This window comes from Leptonychotes weddellii, chromosome 13, assembly GCF_054177405.1.
Source record: "Leptonychotes weddellii isolate Sample4059 chromosome 13, ASM5417740v2, whole genome shotgun sequence".
Lineage (NCBI taxonomy): Eukaryota > Metazoa > Chordata > Mammalia > Carnivora > Phocidae > Leptonychotes > Leptonychotes weddellii.
Window position 1 is genome coordinate 62,711,580 of NC_138381.1, and position 19,351 is coordinate 62,730,930.

The 19,351-nt window shown below is 46.2% G+C and overlaps 1 protein-coding gene across 1 annotated transcript; it reads right to left on the reverse strand.

Moving 5' to 3' along the window:
- Positions 1-1,547: 1,547 nt before the first annotated feature.
- Positions 1,548-16,857, reverse strand: LOC145716830 (uncharacterized). Its single transcript, XM_081801877.1, has 6 exons — positions 15,461-16,857; positions 13,652-14,175; positions 9,549-9,658; positions 7,731-7,860; positions 5,314-5,532; positions 1,548-3,368 (listed from the first exon to the last, which is right to left on the reverse strand). The coding sequence occupies exons 1-6, from the start codon at positions 16,786-16,788 to the stop codon at positions 3,115-3,117; spliced, it is 2,565 nt and encodes an 854-aa protein (XP_081658003.1). The 5' UTR covers positions 16,789-16,857; the 3' UTR covers positions 1,548-3,114.
- Between the last annotated feature and the right edge of the window lie 2,494 nt (positions 16,858-19,351).

Below are 19,351 nucleotides of genomic sequence, written 5' to 3' on the forward strand. Positions count from 1 at the left end.
CGAGGCAGAAACCAGAGTCTCACAAAACTCCATTCTAGTAAATTCAAACCATGCCACTGAAGTGTTCAATTTTGAGTTTAAATAAAGAATAAGAACAAATTTCTAATAAGACTAGTCCAAAGCAGCAGAAAAGACCTTATTTCTGGCAGTCTGAACTGAGTATCGAAGCTACCAAGGGCAGCCCAACAAAGTCATGCTAAGCATCAAGCCACCCAACATCCTAGAGATAGCTCCCTAAGGACTCATCCTAACTTGCTAGCTTTCTGTATAGAGCAGAGAGGAAAAGATTAATGTGGCAAATTAAGCAAGTTACAGTCTCTCTTCTCTCCCTACCATTGATGAAGAGCTGAACTATAACCCAAAAGTCATTTGTTTTCTATTCAAAAGTCACCTGGAAGCAAAATCACTCAAGCTCCAGTATCATATAAAATAGCTGCGTAGGCACAAGTGTTTGGAGTTAAACATAGTGCCTGATGGGGGGTGGGGGCAGGCACTGGGAAGAGTCAAAGGGTAGTCTCCTTCCTTCTTATGATGAATCTTAATCTAGATCCATGAAAATTGGGATCAAGTAAAATTTATATTTTCACGCAGGCTGAGGCCTATCAGGGTTGGTTTGGATGGAGATGACCTAGGTGTGGCCACCAGAGTGCTGTAACCGAGGTGGCGTACAGAAACCACCTCTGCGTGCACGTGCAGGGGTTTCAAATGGGCGGCCTTGCACGCCTGCGTTCCTTCATGATCTCATCTCAGAGAAAGCTCTGGACTGGTGGTCTTACAAACTTGAAAATCGGATGTTAATGCGCTCAAAGGGGCTTTGCCTCTTGAGAGCATTAACCAAGCAGAGCTGTACAGACCAGAATGCCAGTTTCTTATGCACTATTCTCTATTTGCAAGTAGACTTACAGGAGAAATCAAATGATAATCAGAAGGTTTGACAAGAAGCACAGGACCTGACAAGGGAAGGCAGGCGGACGACCTGAGGGGTCTTCTCCACCATGATTACTGAAGGCCTTTGTGCAACTGCCTGAGGTGGCCTTCATCTCCTCTATTTCTCCTCATCCTTCGGAGCTCAGCTCAAATATCCCCTCCCCTTCACCACACCGTAAAGCCCCTGTAATATCCCCCACGCCCACTTACACATTTTTATCCACCTTGCATTTTCCTTTAAGCACAACGGCAATTTTAATTAAAAGGTTTTATGTGCTCTGTTGTTTCCGATCTTTCAGGTCCCTGGGAACAGAAGCCATGTCTGCCTTATTCACCACCTTACTCTTGATCTCTAGTGTACATAGTACATAGCAGGTGTTCCAATATTTGTGGAAGGGAGGGAAGGGGGGAAGGATAAGAGAGCCTGAAGACTGCAGATCTACTGTGGGAACAGCCTTTCAATGGGACTTCGAGTCCCTTAGCCAAGATTCTCTTTCCCTTTGACAGTGTCAGAAACGAGCACTGCCAAATCTGCCCTCCTCTCTCTCTCTCATTTTGTGTTTCTACTGCTGGCCAACCATCCTTTTAACACTCACTTTGTTGTTTTCTTTTTTAAAAAAAATAATTTTTTAAAAATTTATTTATTTGACAGAGAGAGAGAGAGAAAGAGCACAAACAGGGGGAGCAGCAGAGGGAAAGGGAGAAGCAGACTCCCTGCCGAGCAGGGCTCGATCCCAGGACCCTGAGATCGTGACCTGAGCTGAAGGCAGACATTTAACAACGGAGCCACCTAGGCGCCCCATTAACACTCACTTTGGATACGCAATAACTCTGGTCAGGTTACAGTGGAATCCGACTGGCTGCAGTGCCATTCTGTTGCTGAAGCAGCTTTGTACACCCCTGGCCTAACCGATTTTATGGTCACCTGTAATTACATTTCAGGGAATAGCCATATTTCCAAGTTCTTGGGGTTACCACACTGTCAAGCCCCTGTAATCAGCACACTGCTACCCAGGGTTAAGGAAAGGGATGCTCCAGGATGCACTGCAGTCATAGAAGAAATAAGACAACGATGTGTGCATGTGGCTGAAGCCTGCTCATACTTCATACACACAGAAGCTAGAGACGACATTCTTACATGCTTCGGCTATTTTCTCAAATATGATATTAATTTTGATAATTAAAAACAGAACAAGCAGTGGCCTGGGAGTCTGGGTGAGATCTCTATTGTTGTGAACCTAGTTCTGACACGAACTTGGCTGTCAGCAGTCTTATTCCGTGCTGGCTTCTGTTAAATAAAGGAGTTCAGCTAGAAGACCTGACAGCACCTTCCACTCTTGACATTACATTATCCAAGTTCATCTAAGAACTTGTCCCCAGCTTCATAAGCACCCAAAGATCAACCCAGCTGCTGGCACTGACCAACACACACTCGGGAGTCTGGGATAAGCATCTCCAAAGAATTACGGTGACGTCTTAGGATTTCCATGATTGCAAATGAAATCATTCAAGAGACAAGCAGATGTCCCTGGGACCTGACACCAGCTAACACAAGATTCTCCAACACACAGATCTTCTTGACACTTACTAAGCACAGGATGGAGGGCTGAGATGCCTGAAAATCTGGCTACCACCCAATTCTATGGCCCCCTCTTCTTTCCATTTTCCCCAGCAGCAGGGTGCTTATGGAAATTATTTTCTGTATGTAAAATAGTCAATCATGATAAAATGTTCCCATAAGCATATAACTTTTACAATCTTTGCAAAAAGCACTTCCCTTCTCTATTCTCGATGCTGGGAGGTCAACTTCCATCACCTCAGCCCCACAACGCACAGATCCTGTCACTAGTGTTAAATTACTCTCTCAAACAGGCTTCGACTGTAGTACAAACAAACTCATTATTAATCGGTTTATAACCCAAAAATCACCTCAGTTTTAATTAGCTGGTATGTTAAATTCAAAGTCATGTGTAGGTTTAAACATCCTACAAACCCTCCTTAGAAAACGCGCATCTCTGAGGAGAACTTTCCCTATCTGAAAGGAAATTACCAAAAAGAATAAAGACAGCCCATGAAGGGGTCTGCCCTCCAGGGACACATATTTGTTTCTCCTGCAGCAACTGTGAACAGACTTCACACAAAAGTGCGAATTCCATCGATTTCTTCCATTTAGCTCAAATAGGATGTTTACAAAAGGAAGAGAGAAAAAACCCAACACCCCTTCAGATACAGAGATTGTATCTGAAGATGGAACTGGGAACGGTGTACTACTTGCCTCGAGTAGTAAGACTCCACCCCCAGGGCCTCTCGCACACTGGCGATGTGCTGCTCAAGGGCTGAGCTGGTGGCTGTTGGAAGAGCTGTGCTGCCGCTGGCCTGGAAGTCACTGGAGTTTTCTGCTGCGTTATCACCCAGGTAGTGTTCGTGAAACTTCAGAATTCCTGAAACCAGACAGGCAGAGCCAACATTATGCAAGACCGGGGCTGTGGGAGGGAGGGCTGGAGACAGGGGATTGCGCTCTTGGGCAAGCATGCCACCCAAACTGTGTGAAGAAATCCTGAAATCCGAGGTCTCGAGAGGGCTTTCCAGAATTTGGTCAGTACCCATTTCCACAGCTTTTGTCTTCAGGTTTGGTGCTTGAAACCAGGGAGTTCAAGATAAGGCTTCTGCTCTTGACACTATATTCAGAAGCTCATGGAATGATGACTACTTCATATGTATTTCCAAACAGATGCTTCTCAGAAGCACCAACTAGGGAAAGTTTTCTTTCCCGAATGGTGCATGAGCATGCCAAGGTATATTCTCCCCAGAAACTGAAATCCTGAACAAAAATATAACTAGCCAAGTAGAAACTGTTACTCAAAGACCTTTTATTTCACAAAAGCTAGTCAAAAATAAATACGTCATCATACAAAGGCCAGATAAAAATATTTCAAACCATTTTTAAATAAGACTAACTGGCCAACCATCATTAATGGATTAAAGGAGCAAAAAATTATGGCTGTATGAAACTGAAGCAATCCATAGTGGTTTTCTGGCAATAAACATAGGACATATTCTCAAATGGTAATGAGGTGTGTCAGCCCTGGAAAAGGCTGGTCCTCTCTGATTGGATTAGAGCCCCAGTGAAAGCTTCAGAGTCTCATTAAGAGCAAAGAGGACGGGAAAGAGAAACAATGGGAGCCTTATTATACATGGCTCATTATTACAGGGATTTGGACATACCACCTGTCAAATCATGTCCCCAAAACATAACAATGACAGAGAGAAAGAGCTTGATACCTCCATCATCAGCCATGTCCTCCTAGGCATCAGGCCCCTCTGGGGGGCGGGGTATACACAGGGATTCATTCCACTGCAGCTGACACTCACCAAGTCACCATGAACATCACAACTAAAACCTTCAGCACAAAAAGGTCAGAGATAAGAATGTTCTTTATGGAAAGCCCATAAAAAACAAGGAATTAAGGGGAAAAGATTATAAAAAATCATGCCAAGCCACCAAATGTACAGGTGTGAGTGCTCAGAACCCAAGAGGCATCTGAGAGTTGTCATCCAGCCATCATTTTTTTTTTTCTTAAATCAAAGGGACAGAAACACAATCAAGAAAATCTTGTCAATTCTCCCTGGCAGTTGAACTTTCTGAAATTGGCTTACAGATATTCAAGAAGCCCATTCTTCAAGATTCCCAATTATAAGATCCACTTCCCCAGTCAATAAACTCTAATTGGATCTGGTGTGTCTCCAATATGGTAAAGCCATCAGCATTTTATTATGCAAAAAATATGGCCCTAACAGCTAATTAGTGGTTCTGTATTTAGTGAAACAGTTACAGCCTGAGCATTTAATGCCGATTTAATCAAAGGGGATTTTTACTTCGGAAATAGATTTACAACAGAACTGGTTAAAATGGGTTCTGCTAAACTCGGAAATTTCAAGCATTAGACTTCATTTATATACCGTGATAAGAGTTGCCATTATCATTTTAGTCTCTCTAACTTTACCATGACAAAGGGTCACAATTATTAAATCATATCTAGAAAGAACTCGTTAGGACTTAAACAGTCATTGCTTTATTAGCTAATGAACAACAGCTGCCTAAAAATAGGGCTGCTGGTGAAATTAATCCTCCTGCTCTTCATGTTCCTTGAAAAATGTTTCCACATTCCCAGCGAGGAGCAGCAATTTCTTGGGGGAATGAGAAAGCTGGGCTGTCTTATTAATTGAATGCCCCACCACAGAATATCCGCCGTGGCTGAGGTTTTGCTGAAAGCCGACACCAGCTCCTTAGTCTGATCTAAGGTAATGCACCTTTTCTACCTCTATTCATTAGACCTTCACAGTCTAGTGTCTTAATTGCCCAGTTCCCATAGAGAGAGATCTTACCTGCCCCAGGAGCAAGCAGCCAGCTATACAGGTAGCCTGCGGCCAGGGAATAGTAAAGCACTAGTCCCCTCTGGCCATTAACCATCTCTAAGATCTGATCAATAGTGACTGGGGAGTAGGGGTCGGAGTCCTGTTGTCCTGTTTGTCGTTCTACCAGAAGATCGGCAAATGCCCGCGTCCGTCCTCTTTCTGCCACAGCTAGGGCTTCATCATGATGGCCTAGGAAACAAAAGCCACACGTGAGGAGTCCCTGGGGGAGTGTGTTTATCCACAGAGGGCCATCGGGTACAGAGATCCTGGGCAGAAACCTCACTGTCTCTGCACTCCTCTGTGCGGCACAGTCTCCGTCTCACAACCAACCGCCTGCCTCAGATGATGGGTACAGCGCCACGCCACTCATAAAACCCCATATTTTCAGAGTCCCCCCACCACCCTAAGCCATCGGGCTTTCCCCCATCGACTCCATACCCAAGAGAGCCAACTTTGTTCAGGGGATGGTCCTCAGCCCTGCTCGTTCTCCAATCCACATCCTGAGTTGCTCCCTGGCCTCCTGGCATCTGACCCCATTCACTTTAGCTATTTGGACCTAATGCTTTGCATGCTGGTTACCCTCTCACTTCCCTGCTTAACTCTGATTCTGACTTGGCCTTGGCAGATAAGCCTATAGGACCCGGCTCCTGACCGTCTTTCTCTCTCTCTTTGATGCAGCCCCTCTATGCATCGCACTGTCCAGCCCCACTAGACAGCGTGAGGCACACCCACCCCAAGTGATACCTCTGTGCCTTTACACCTGCCAGTCCCTCTGCTGAGTGTGTCCTATTCCTTTTCACTGACCTTGGCTCAAAAGGAGGATCCTAAAAGTCACCCTGCCTATCTCAAAGGGCTACTGTACAGATTAACCGAGGTGCTGTACGTGAGGATGCCTGAATGGGTTATTCAAAGTATCACATACATAACAGGTGATGCTTTGTTAGGGCTGAGACCTCATTCCATTCTAGGCTCCCACACATTCGCTTCTCTTCTCTTCCAGTCCCCACAGGCAAAGGGTTTAAACCTCTGAAGTCTTTAGTTCTTTGAAACTGCTTCTCTCTTTCAAAGCTTTTCCTCAGTCTTTCAGTCCAATTCCTGATCCCACTTTCCCTAAGAGACTAGTCTGTTACCTAGTTTAAAAGCTAAATGCACACACATGAGGGCACCAAAAATATAAAGCAACATACTTTCAAGTGAGGATTGTTTAGAGTGTTCAGAAGGAATACAATGCAGAGGATTTGCTTGCATCACAAATATAGATAGGGAAGATTTGCTCCAACTAGGGTCCAAAGAGAGTCGGCAGAGGCAGGAGACAAGATGCTGCAGCTCCAACAGCTCTTCAAGGATGCCTAGCTTCCTGCAGCTCCAGTATCAGTAGAAAGTGGGGGTTTACATGTGTGTATGCAAATGTCTTCTTTACCCTATTAAGTTATTAACTGGAACAGCAGGGATGATTTCTGTGCACATTGGAAAATCGGCCCCAAAGTGTTAGGCAGCCTTAACACTGTGATTATAATAGATAATAAATTGTAATCTCAGGCACTGAGCACATTTAATAGATACATTTTTCAAGGGGGAAGTCTGAGCATTCAGATACACACAGCAAAGGACAGGTTCTTATTGACAAGGCCTCAACATCCAATTTCAAAGACATTGTTAGTTCTGGTGAATACCTCTTCCACCCAAGTTCTGGGTTGGGGGAAACGGCCTGCAGAGCCGGACAGGCCTGAGAAGAGGCAGAGGGGAGGGCAGCTGGAAGAGGGTGATGGACAGCGGAGGCCCTGGTGAGGGAAATGCATGCCGCCCCAGGGCAAGGCAGCACAGGGGCCTGGGAGAACAATTGCGGACTGGGTCACAGCCCAGGGGCAGACCCAGAGAGTAAAAACATTTACTAGACAGCAAACGAAAAACCTATGGGGCAGAGGAATTAGGGAAGAGGCCAGGCATCTTCTCAGGTACTCTCCCCAGGTATTAATGGTGGGAGGGAACCTGAGGGGAATGGCTGGCTCAAGCATCTCTAGCCCCAGGACACCTCTCCGTCTCCTGGGTCCACCTGCCAAAACGCTTTGTTTTCACAGCACCAGAGTTTCTTTTACCCCAAGCACCAGTCACACCGTACTGGACTCACTGACTTCTGCCTTTCACCAGGCTAAATGCTTCTGGAGGTCAGGAACCGGGCCTCCCTTTCATTCCCAGGACAGGCACACAGCACCTGGTACGTGCTCTGCACATGTTTGTTGAATAAATGAACACATGTCCGATGACTGGATTGCAGTCGTGGCTTCATGGCCTGTTGTTACAATGAATCAGATTCCGCCCCAGCAACCCTGGAACAACTCAGACACGCAGGCGCGCTTGCAAGAAGTGGGAACCCCGGCCGCTCTCACCCAGGCTGACGAGCACCCGCTGCAAGGCCTGGTAGGACGAAGTCTGCAGGTCAAAGAGGGAGAGTTTGTAGTCTGTGCTCAGCTGCGCCTCATGTCGGATTGTTTCAAACAAGGCCGATGCCCTGTAGAGCTGCAAGTAGGGGACAGAGAACGTCATTCATTCCCCAGAAACCAGAGACATTTCTGCACTGACCAGAGACAACTTCTACACCCAACTTGGTGCCCCAATCTAAAAACACTTTTTTAAGAGGTTCAAAAGGATGAGTCTTCATTTCCAGGTAGGTCCTTGTGGACTGGAAGAGGCATCATAGCAGATCACACCCAGGAAATTAGAGTTTATGTGCTCAGTTAGATCAGGGGATCTAAAAGAAAAGGGTTATGGACTTCTAGTCTGAAAGTTGCAAGGAAAAAAATCAGCTATTAATCCAACCAAGTGCTGATTTTGATGGAAACAAACAAAAAGCCTCTCCTTTTGTCATCAAGCGACCATAATTTAGCGCCCCTGGCCTCACGGAGCCCAAGGGCGGGAATGAGAGTGAGTGTGGGGCAGGCAGGCTGGAAATGGACGAGGCTGGGGTGAGGGGAAGGAGGTGCAGGCAGCCACTCTTTCAGGAGGAGGTCGGCCTTTTGCAGGCAGTTCAGCTGAATCAAACACTGCCCTCCGCAACAGTGATCAGGGACAGGTCTTCCCCGGACAAGCTCCCCTGCAGCCACACCTGCTCACGGGGACACGCACAGGACCGGATGCTCGGCATTCCTACAGAGACACTGTCTTGCTGCTCTAGGTGGCTTCTCCCCAAGACTTTTCTCTAATATTTATATGCTGGAAGTTGTATCCAACTTTAAGTTCATGCAAATTTAAAAAATAGAATTCCAAGACTAAGAGACTTATAGACTTAGTATCCCCAGTTCTACCACTAATTCAACCTGTGACCTTGGGCAAGATTTGGAGCCTCAGTTTCTTCTTTTCTATAAAGGGGATGGTTGTCATTCTAACTCACAGGGTTATTCGAGGAATAAATTCAGTGAGTGACAGTACTTGAAAATTGCAAATCACTATAGCAATATAAATTTTAATTTTTAAAACAAGGAACTAAAGAATTCTTTAAACTGCCTTTAATAGTTTAAAAAGGGGAGTAAAATACCATCACATTCCAGGAGGCCATGGCACAAGTTCAGTCACATCACCTCCTCAGTTCCTGTGAGCACCTCTCACAGGAGCCTTGATTCAGGAGGCCTCTGGCCTCGCACAATGCCTCAGCAGTAATTACTCCCTGCCTAAGCAGCTGAGTGTGGGATTTTGGATGACACCATCTCACAACTCCTTCAGCTTGACAGAAGAACCACAGCTTTAGGATCTTCCCAGTCTCCAGAGCCAGAATGAGAGTGGGCTTCTCTTCAACTATTGGTGCATATGCAGAAACATGAACTCTGTGTGTATGGGTGTGTGGGTGTGTGGGGGTGACAGAGGGAAGTATCTACTGATATGTCTAGAAACCTATAAAGACATTAAATCCAATCATTATGAATTCTTGAATTACTTCTGTCATAAAATGTATGTAATTTCATATTAAGGTTTAATGAGGAATGGTAGCACATAACACAAGAATGCCAAAGAAATCATTGAGAAATCTATCATATAAGTGAGCAGGAATCTTCACTATGGTTCAACACTTCTGGGTTGAAGATCCCATACGCCAACCCAAGGGTAGAGGTTAGCGCCTTCTAGTGAATGTCATCACTACTAGGGCAGTAATGCCAAGGCCATCCATGCTTCTGGAAACAAAATCCACTTGGAACAGGGGTTCTCCTGCTCACCTGGTGTTGGGCCTCCTCCAGGTTCCCACTAGCCCAAAGGGAGAGGCCAAGACCATGTCGAATTTTGGCTTCATCTTCTCTTCGGCCCAGTTGCTCAGCTAACCTTAAGCCTGAAATCAGACAGAGAAATGCTAAGGACACACAGAAGACAGACACCACCACCGCCAACCCAAGGAGTCCTGGAGGGTAATTCTGCCTCAGGGGTGTATATAAAGAATGTTAACACAGCTAAATAAAATGCAGGACAAGAGGAGAATCAGACAAGGCAGAGTAAGCATTCTCTTCAAATTCTGTGTTAGTGGCGACCTTTCCAGGACACTCCAAGATGCCCCAGCAAGAGCTCAGGTGATGGCTATCAGCAGGAAACAGGTTTGCAGGGCAGGCAGAAACACTGAAATGTGAATGGAACCTAACCTGGCTGTCCTCCCAGCTGTGAAATCCCTAGCTCTGCAAATGAAAACTCCTGGCCTATAAATTTATCTAACCGAATTCCTTCGTGGGCAAAAGCTTTTCCTGACAGTTCTAGTCAAGTACAGAAGCCAAGCTAATACTCTTTCCTATCTCACGTACATAGCATCCAATCAGTGTCGATGGGAGACACATCTGATGTTCCCCCGAAAGCAGAATGCTCACACCGTCTTACCCTGCCTTCTGTTACTGATGCCACTGATGCATTTCATGTCCAATCTGTTTTTCCTTTAAGGCTGAGACTTTGATATGCCTCGGCAGGGTTACAGAACAAGTACTATTATGAGTTGAAAGCCTTAAATGAGACTGTCCTCATTCTAATGGCCTTCAGACAGACACCTGCAGTTTGGGTCACTTACCTACAGCAAGCTTCTGGCTTTCGGGACACCAGCAACCTCCAGGGCTTTGGGAGAACCAAATCTGAGGGCAACCATTTATTGTACTGGCCACTAAGCAGTTCTCAGCATCACTTTGTCCTCATGATCTGGCTCTCTATACACAGGAGTTAGCTTGTGCAGAAGTGCGCATAAAGGAACGACTTCCTTTTTAAAATCTAATTTAGAGTGGATGGGAGCCTGCCTCTGAGCATGCTGGGCCCATGCAATTTCTGACTTCTGAAAAGAAACTGAGTCAGTTGAGAGGATAGTAAAAGTGATATTCAGGTTCACGCTCATAAAATATTATGCATTTCACAACGCACTTAACTCAGAAATACCATTGTAAGTTTAAATCATGTCACTGGGTAACAAAAATAATACTTGCAAATTATTCACATGTTAAAATACCTCATAGAATAGGAACACAAATGGAAGAAGATGGTGCTTGGGTGAAAACCAGGAGAATACTAGTTGTTTTAACCTTCAATACACTAACCATATTCATTCTTGAAGGCAGCTATCCCTACTAGATCTGGGTCTATAAGTTGGAAGTAAAATCCACTGAGGTAGCCCCCCTAAAGGTAAGTTCTGTGCGAGCAGGGACTTTGTTCCCTGCTGGATCCCCAGCATGTAGGACACACTCCAGCCCATAGTCAGAGGTTCTCCGATGAAGAGCTAAAAGCCACCGGGCAGACACGGTATCTGTCCCATCTGTTCTTATCTGCCTCTGCCTCTTAGGAATCTAACCCACCCACCCACCCAGCATCCCTGAAGCCTGGTTTCCCAGAAACTAGTTGCATATAACTCCATGTAGGTCACTAAATGGATCCAGGCTCCTTTTCTTCATTTGCAAAAAGAGAAAAAGCTGGATGAGACCAGTGGCTTTGACCATGGTTGTCTATACACATCACCTGGAGAGCTTATACAAAAATCCCAGACCAGGCCCCACCTATGAGATTCTAGTGCCCTGGGGCAGGGTGATGCTGACCTACAGCCCACTCTGAAAGCCGGGGGGCGGGGGCACCAAGGTAGTTTCTGGCTGAACTGTTCCCTCAGTGCAAGAGGCTGCAGACCTGACTCAGAGAACTCAGAAAGGGCCTTTCCAGGTGTCTGCACCTGTCACAGCTCATAAGAATAGGCATCTAATCTGGCCCATGAGGCATACCAGGCTCTCTGGTGGAGCACATCCATGGAACAGACACCATGGAGATGCCATGATGGGAATTTAGATCTCTGTGAGACTTAAAATTACAACAGTAAAAATGAAATTGAGAGCTTTCCATAAATACAGAATTATGTTACAATGTCTCAGGCAAAGCAGCTGCTTTATGGAAACAATATTTCAGGAAGTACAAAAGAACACAGCTGAAAGGTTGTCATATGCTGGGTCTGAATTTAATAGTTTTCACAAATTCGACTGAAAATCGCCCCAGTCTGTTGGAATTTTACCACAGTCAAGTTTCAGGAAACCCAAAGCCAACTCTCATATTTAATGCATGGAAGCAGAGCGCCCATGGAGTGGGAGCAAAATAAGGTCTGGGAAGTGGCTCCCAGTCTCTCTGTGATCTCTCAGCCTGCAGGCCAGAGCAATCCCTGGTCTGTACAAAGGATGACAGCAAACCACCAGCTCTGGGCCCATTCTCCCCTTTGCTTCCTGCTTCCCTCCCTCCTGGCTTCGCAGCTGGGGCTCAGGAGTAAAGGGGGATATATCACCGTTCCAACCCTGCTCTGTGCTTAGAAACAACTCCACACAGGGTCTTGTGTGGTTCCTGGGGTAGGAAAACTTGGGCTGGTCCCCACTCCACCACGAACTGACCACATGGTTAGGACCAAGCCACTGTATTCTCTGAGCCTCAGGTCATTTGGCCGCAGACAGGAATAGAGATACACCTCTGAAGGTTACTGTGAGAATGAAATCCAATTAAATAGGGGCGCCTGGGTGGCTCAGTCATTAAGCATCTGCCATCGGCTCAGGTCATGATCCCAGGGTCCTGGGATCGAGCCCCGCATCGGGCTACCTGCTCCGCGGGAAGCCTGCTTCTCCCTCTCACACTCCCCTTGCTTGTGTTCCCTCTCTTGCTGTCTCTCTCTCTGTCAAATAAATAAATAAAATCTTAAAAAAAAAAAAAAAATCCAATTAAATAAACCAGACATGCATGGACCCTTGGAAGCTGGAAATGGGAGTTTTGGCTTGGAAATCAGCAACTATTTCCTTTTACTAGTGAGCCAAGAACATCCTATCTGCCCTTCTTCCCTGCCAGGATGGGAGGATGTCATGTGCCCCTGTGAGGGGAAGTGCTTTCCAGAGGAGAAGTGTCAAGGGGTGGAGGATCAACACACTGCTCTGGGACTTCTGCTTCCTGAGGAAGGAAGCGTCCAAGGACTGGCTCAGGTGGCTGTATGGAACCTGACAGCAGAAGACAGGAGCCGGAGGGGGCGGGGCGGGGGGAAGAGGGGGAGTGGAGGAGGAGAAAGGGGAGGTAGCCGCACTTTCTGGGCCTGTCTGGAACAAGACTGCCATAGCACCAGCTCAAGCACTATGGGCAACAAGCACTGGGAAGGAACCCTGGTCGACTGCTTGAGTGACCCTCAGCCTGGATTAAACCTCAGCTGCAACCTCATAATGCACTTCTTCATAGTTTTGTTGTAGTTTAGATATTTTCAGGAAGTACAATGGGGCTTGGGACAGACGGGCGCTTTCCTCTGATTCGGGCCCTTAAATTTTATGCGACTAAATCTTACTTGATTCCTCTTGTTTTTTTTTTTAAAGATTTTTTTTTTTAATATATTTATTTATTCATGAGAGACAGAGAGAGAGAGAGAGAAGCAGAGGGAGAAGCAGGCTCCCAAGGAGCAGGGAGCCCGATGTGGGACTCGATCCCAGAACCCTGGGATCATGACCTGAGCAGAAGGCAGACGCTTAACCGTCTGAGCCACCCAGGCGCCCACTTGATTCCTCTCGTGTGGGAAAAGTGTCGTTCGCTCTGAAGGGCGAGGGCTCCGAAGAGCAAGGAGGGTATCAGCTCCCTGGGCAGCTGGCTGCCAGTGTTACACAAGCTGGGAAACATTCTGGACGAGGGAACGCCTGTGTGCTACTAAGGAACACTGTGGTTTTGGAGTTGAACTCATGATGTGGCCTCTGAGCTCCTCACTCCAGGCAGAGGTGGCCACTCTCAAACTGTGCATACTTCCTTCCAAGGAGACTCTGAACTTGATCTCAGAGTTTACCGAGAGACCACCCCAGACCTTTTCACTTACCTTCCTGTAAGTACATGACTGCCTGGGAATAGTTCTGCAAGGCATGATGGGTCCTTCCGAGGCTACTATATGACACTGTCTTGGCCACCAAGTCGTTCATCTGTGCAGCGATGCTCAAGTGCTGTTCCTGATAGACCACAGCCCTCTCAAAGGTGCCCAGGGATTCATACGTCAGACCCAGGTTCCCATAGGCACGGCCCTGGCAGGTGGGGTTGTTGGTTTCCTCTGCTATCTGCAGATCGAGCTGGTGGTACTGCAGGGCTGTATCATATTCCCCCATCTGCTGGTAAACGCCACCGAGGCCACAGGCCGCATCACTTTCCAGAGCTCGGTCTTTCATCTCTCTAGCGATGTTCAGCTGGCGTTCGAGGCAGGAAATGGCTTGTTCGTAATTCCCTAATTGGCTGTGCAGACTTCCTAGCTCTCCATAGGCCTGGGCTTTATTAAAGGCCTCACCGAGCTCATGGGCGACCACGAGCCTCTTTTCAAAGCACACAAGGGCTTGCTGCAAGCTCCCCATTGCCCTGTGGGGATGTAGACGGAAAAGCAATGATATTATTTTGTGCAGGTGCAGACATGCTAAAGCCCCCGAGAAAATGAAAAGCATTTGTCACTGTCACTTACTATAGAAGCTCTTAACTCCTCTTCTAGCTAAAATCTATCATGTGCCCTTAGAGTGAGATGCAGGGGAATTTCATAATCTGGAAAGCAATTCAAAAGTCATCCCTTAGTGACCCTCCCAAGAGCTTGAGATTCAATGGGATATACACCCCAGAGGAAACATAAAATATATTAATAGGCACAATGATAGCAAGTGAACTGTTTGGTTCTTCGGGCCTCCCAATTTCCACTACCGCTTAGACTATGTTTTTGAAATCACTTTACAATGGCTATAAATCTTTCACCCTGAGCTTCTCACAGCACTCTGTGGGTGATGATTTAGTTTGACCCTTGCCCTTCCTCCACTCCAGGAGCCCTAATCCCCTGCTGATCTGGAAGGGCCGTAAATTCTGCAGACACAGACACCTTCTTGGGTTCCCCACATTCAGAAGGAAAGCATCACCTTGGCCAACAGTGTGTCTTTTTGTGCTGCTAAGAGATGACATGATAGGACTGGGAAGAGCATGCATTTTGGCGGCAGACCAAGTCAGTTGTGTGGGGCACCTGAATTCCTTTCCCTGAGCCTCCATTTCTGGATGATAGTAAATCCCACATCCCATAGCAGGTCATAATAAGTGTAGAGTAATACAGGATTGCCATAAATATTAAGCAAGATATCTCTGCAAGGTGCCTAGCATGATGATGATAGTATACATTTATTCACTCCTGCCAACTTTAGGTGGCTTTCCCTAAAAGCAACAAAACGGGAATCCACGTAATTGGTGGGTGTAGGTGTTGCATTAATAAACACGTTCATACAATGTGAGAGACATTCAGAAAACATCAGTTGAATTGATGCATTCACCTTTCCTGTTCCCATTATCCCTTTTATCCTGCTCATTATGAGGTGGTCAAAAGAGCATTGCATTTGGGGTCAGACAGCCCTGGGTTTGACTCTCAGCTGTCCTTCATTTTTAAGCTGTGTAACCTTGGACATCGACCTAACCCCTCTGGGGCTTAGCTTCTTCCTCCATAACGTAAGGGTAATAATACCCCGCTAAATTCACAAAATCACTGGGGGAGCCAAATAAGATACGTATGAAAATGCTTTGTAGGTAACAAGCCACCGTGCAGACAGTAAGTTGCCAACACGGCCACAAATGCTCTTTGTGCACGTGATCAACCACATCTGTCCTCTGTCGTCTTTACCTGTGTCCATTTCCTAGGCCCCGGTAAGCCTTGGCTTGGTCTTGCATGCGATTCAGGCTCTGGGCAACAGATAAATACTGTTCGTAGTACTTGATAGCTTCCTCGTAGTCACCCAGGGCCTCATAGCAATCCCCCAGATTGCCGTAGGCCCGGCCCCTGTCAAGCACAGACTCGTTTCCACTTAGCTGCTGCAGCATGGCCAACTGCTGCTCAAAGTAGCCGATGGCTTCTTCCATGACATTCATGTTCATCTTTGTGATCCCCATGTTGCCGTAGACCTGGGCTTCCAGACTGGGGTCCTTCAGCTTCTGCCCCAGATCCAGCTGCTCTTCATAACACTTGAATGCCATTGTATATTTCCCAAGGGCCATGTAGACCGCAGCCAGATGCCCGTGAGCTCTGCACTCCCCCGGCAAGTCACTCAGCTCCTGATAGACCTCCAACTCCTGCGTGTGATAACCCAAGGCCTTGTCGTATTTCTGGATCATCCGGTATGCCGTGCCCAGGGCTGCATATGCACTGGCTTCCAGTCTTCTGTCCTTGACATGGTGAGCCAACCCCAGCTGCTGCTCATAGAATTTTATTGCACCATTTATATCTTTTTTACAGATGAATATATCACCCAGGTTCCCCAGGGCTCGAAATTTAGCCTGGGAATTATTCAGCGACTGGGCTAGGGACAGTAGGTACTTCTGACACTCTTCAGCTTTGCTGAAGTTCAGCAGAGCCTTGAATGCTAGGCCCAAGTTGCAGTAAGCTTTCGCCTGGCTCAATTTGTCATGAAGGTCTTTGGCCAGAGCCAGATCCTGCTCATAGTACTTCACCGCCTCCTGGTAATTTCCAAGACAGTAATGGGCATAGCCGAGATTGTGGCAGACCTTCCCTTCTCCTTCCATGTCTTGAAGGTCAGGAGCGAGCCGGAGGTACTGTTCATAATAGGGGGCGGCCTGGACATACTCCCCCCGAGAGCAGTGGAAGTTGCCCAGGTTGCTGAGGGCCCGGGCCTCACTCTGGATGTCACGAAGCTCCCGAGCAATGTTCAGGTGGTTCTGATAATGTTGCAGGGCCCGGTCATGGGCACCCAGGGCCTGGTAGGCCACGGCCAGGTTCCCGTGTGTGGATGCCTGTGAGGCACGGTCATTCACTTCCATGGAGATCTGCAGTTCCTGCCGGTGGTATTTGACGGCCTGGTCGTACATGCCCAGGGCGTTGTAGGCGTTGCCCATATTCCCATAGGCACGGCCCTGGGCAGCATAGTCACTCAGCTCCTGGGCAATGCACAGGTGTGTCTTGTGGAGTTTCAGAGCAGTATCATAATCGCCTTTCATCTGGTGTATGATTCCTGAGAAAGAGAATAAAGGAAAGAAAAAGGTTAGAATTACTGATGAGCAGTTTGGGGGAAAAAAATGTAATTTGCAACTCAATTTATACTCAAACACAATCCAGATGAATTAGAGAATTTAAAATAACAGAAGGTAGAATTAAATATTTATCAGCGCTCCGGAGGGGAAATAGCTTTCTAAGCTTTGAAGCAACAGAAAAAAACACAGATTTGATTACAAAATTAAGAAGTTCTGTACTCAAATATATATCTAAAATTAAAAGGCAAACCCAATACTGGAAAATATGTGACACATATATGACAAAATCCAATAGCTATGATGTATAAAGATTTCCAGGATTTCACTTGGTCTGATTTTTTAAAAAAAATTTAAAATCAAACCCCCAGTTTACTGAAGTAGGTAAAGAGCAGTAAGTGTGAGCAGACAACTCATATCCAAGAAATACAAAAGTAACCACAGGGGAAAAGGCTAATTTCTTTTAATAATCAAAGAAATGCAAAATAAAGCAACCCTGAAGTACCATTTTACTTCAACTAAATTAGCAAACAAAAAATTTAAACAGCACCCTATACTGATGAGGTTGCCCTGAAATTGGTAAACACATCAGCTGCCGGACATAAACAGGAACAGCCTGTGGAGAAGCAGGACGACAGGAACCACATACACGGTCCTGCTCAGACCTGGCAATCCTACTCAGAGGAATATATTCTAAGGAAATCATCTGACACATGCAAAAGACTATTCGCGCAGCAATCTTCACTGGCAGCATTATAGATTAGTGGGAAATCAGAAACATCTTAAATGGCAAGCACTGGGGGACTGTAGAAGTACATTTTGGTATATCAACTCAAAAGAGGATTATGCAGTCATTAAAAGATAATTATGAAGTCTGTGTAGAAAAATGGGGGGAGGGGCGCCTGGGTGGCTCAGTCGTTAAGCGGGTGGCTCAGCCGTTAAGCATCTGCCTTCGGCTCAGGTCATGATCCCAGAGTCCTGGGATCAAGCCCCGCATCGGGCTCCCTGCTCAGCGGGAAGCCTGCTTCTCTCTCTCCCTCTCCCACTCCCCCTGCTTGTATTCCCTCTCTCGCTGTGTCTCTCTCTGTCAAATAAATAAATAAAAATCTTAAAAAAAAAAAAAAATAGGGGAAAGGGTTCTTACAATAATAAGTGGAAAAAAGCAGAAAACAATGCTGCATGCTCCCCGGGACAACAACCAGGAAATTCAACATGTGCACTTGTACAAGACCTTGAGGGGATTATGCAAAAATAGAAACTCTGTCTCCTTGCAAGGTGATGGGATTTGAATGATTTTTTTCTTCCAAAATTTCTTGGAATTCTGCTCTACGGCTTTTACAGTCAATAATAAGAGCACTTTAAACAACGCTCATAAACTATGCTCTAGCAGCTAAGCTATTGTTTCTACAAGCAGTTCAAAATGACATATATCATCAATATAAAAAAAGAGAAAGTAGTTCCAAATAAGGGATAGCATCAAAGTAACTGGGGAGGCACCTTTGAGGAGAACCTGGTTCATCCCAGCGGGGGCGGGGGTGGGGGGCACTGGAAAAGATGGACAGAAGCTAGTATGCAAACAGGTTCCTCCTTGCCCTTGGATTTGAACATATTTTTCCATGAATCAATGCGTGAGCTTTGCAGTGGTGACCAAAAACCCGCAGAAGTACAAAAAGCAAAAACACCAAGCTGGGTTCTTGTTAAAAGTCTGCACTAAAAATAGACATGCTGAGAAAGCAAGCTGTCAAAATCCAGGCCCCACAATTCGCCTCTCTCTGTGACACTTTCACTCACTCGCTCACTCACTCACTCCCACGCTGCCCCAGGATTTACTGCTAAGGCTCGTGGTGGGCAGCAGGGATAGACAAAGGAGACGCAAGTCTGCCCTCAGAGAGCACGCCAGGGTCATCAGGGAGCCGGTTGTGAAACGTATGATGTCAGCACACATCATGAACGCTGAAGCGAGGGGGGCAGAAAGGAACATGTAAGAGCTGCTCTTCTGTCCCTGTGTCTTCCCCTGCCTGGGGTGGAGGTCTGCCCCATCACAGGACTTGCGTCTACCTCTGGGCCCAGCCAGCTTTTTGATGTTAGCTCCACTCAGGGTACTGGATACATCATTTAGCCTCTCTGAGCTTTTCACAGCTCGTCTATAAAGTGAGGAAAAGAATCATCTCGGTGCCAATCTTAGAGGGCAGTAGTGAGGATCAAATGAAATCACGTATGTGCAAGTGCACCATAAACTGCAGCCTGGAATTCAAATATTACTCACTGAAATTACTATATGCTTCCAGGAAAGGGGATCCTCAAGGTGGCAGAGAGTACACAAATGATGGTAATGATTCTGGGTATTTTCTTATAGGAGTAAAGTATTGCATAATGTAAAAATAACTAAGTAAATAATGGTCCTCTATACAATGGAATAACATAGTGTCATTAAAAATGGTGAAGTAGGAAAAAAAAAAACCCTTTGAGTTTGCCCTAGAACAAATGATTTAATTTAAAAAAATGGTGAAGTGGAAGATGATATATTGACATG

What these genes read in the sequence shown, in the direction of transcription:
- LOC145716830 (XM_081801877.1), bottom strand. Translation starts at nt 16,788, where the DNA reads ATGAAAGGCGATTATGATACTGCTCTGAAACTCCACAAGACACACCTG. An exon ending in GCGGGTGCTCGTCAGCCTGG is followed by an intron (nt 5,533 to 7,730) that starts GTGAGAGCGGCC and finishes TTTGTTTCCTAG; the next exon opens with GCCATCATGATGAAGCCCTA. An exon ending in GCTGCTTGCTCCTGGGGCAG is followed by an intron (nt 3,369 to 5,313) that starts GTAAGATCTCTC and finishes GTCTGGTTTCAG; the next exon opens with GAATTCTGAAGTTTCACGAA.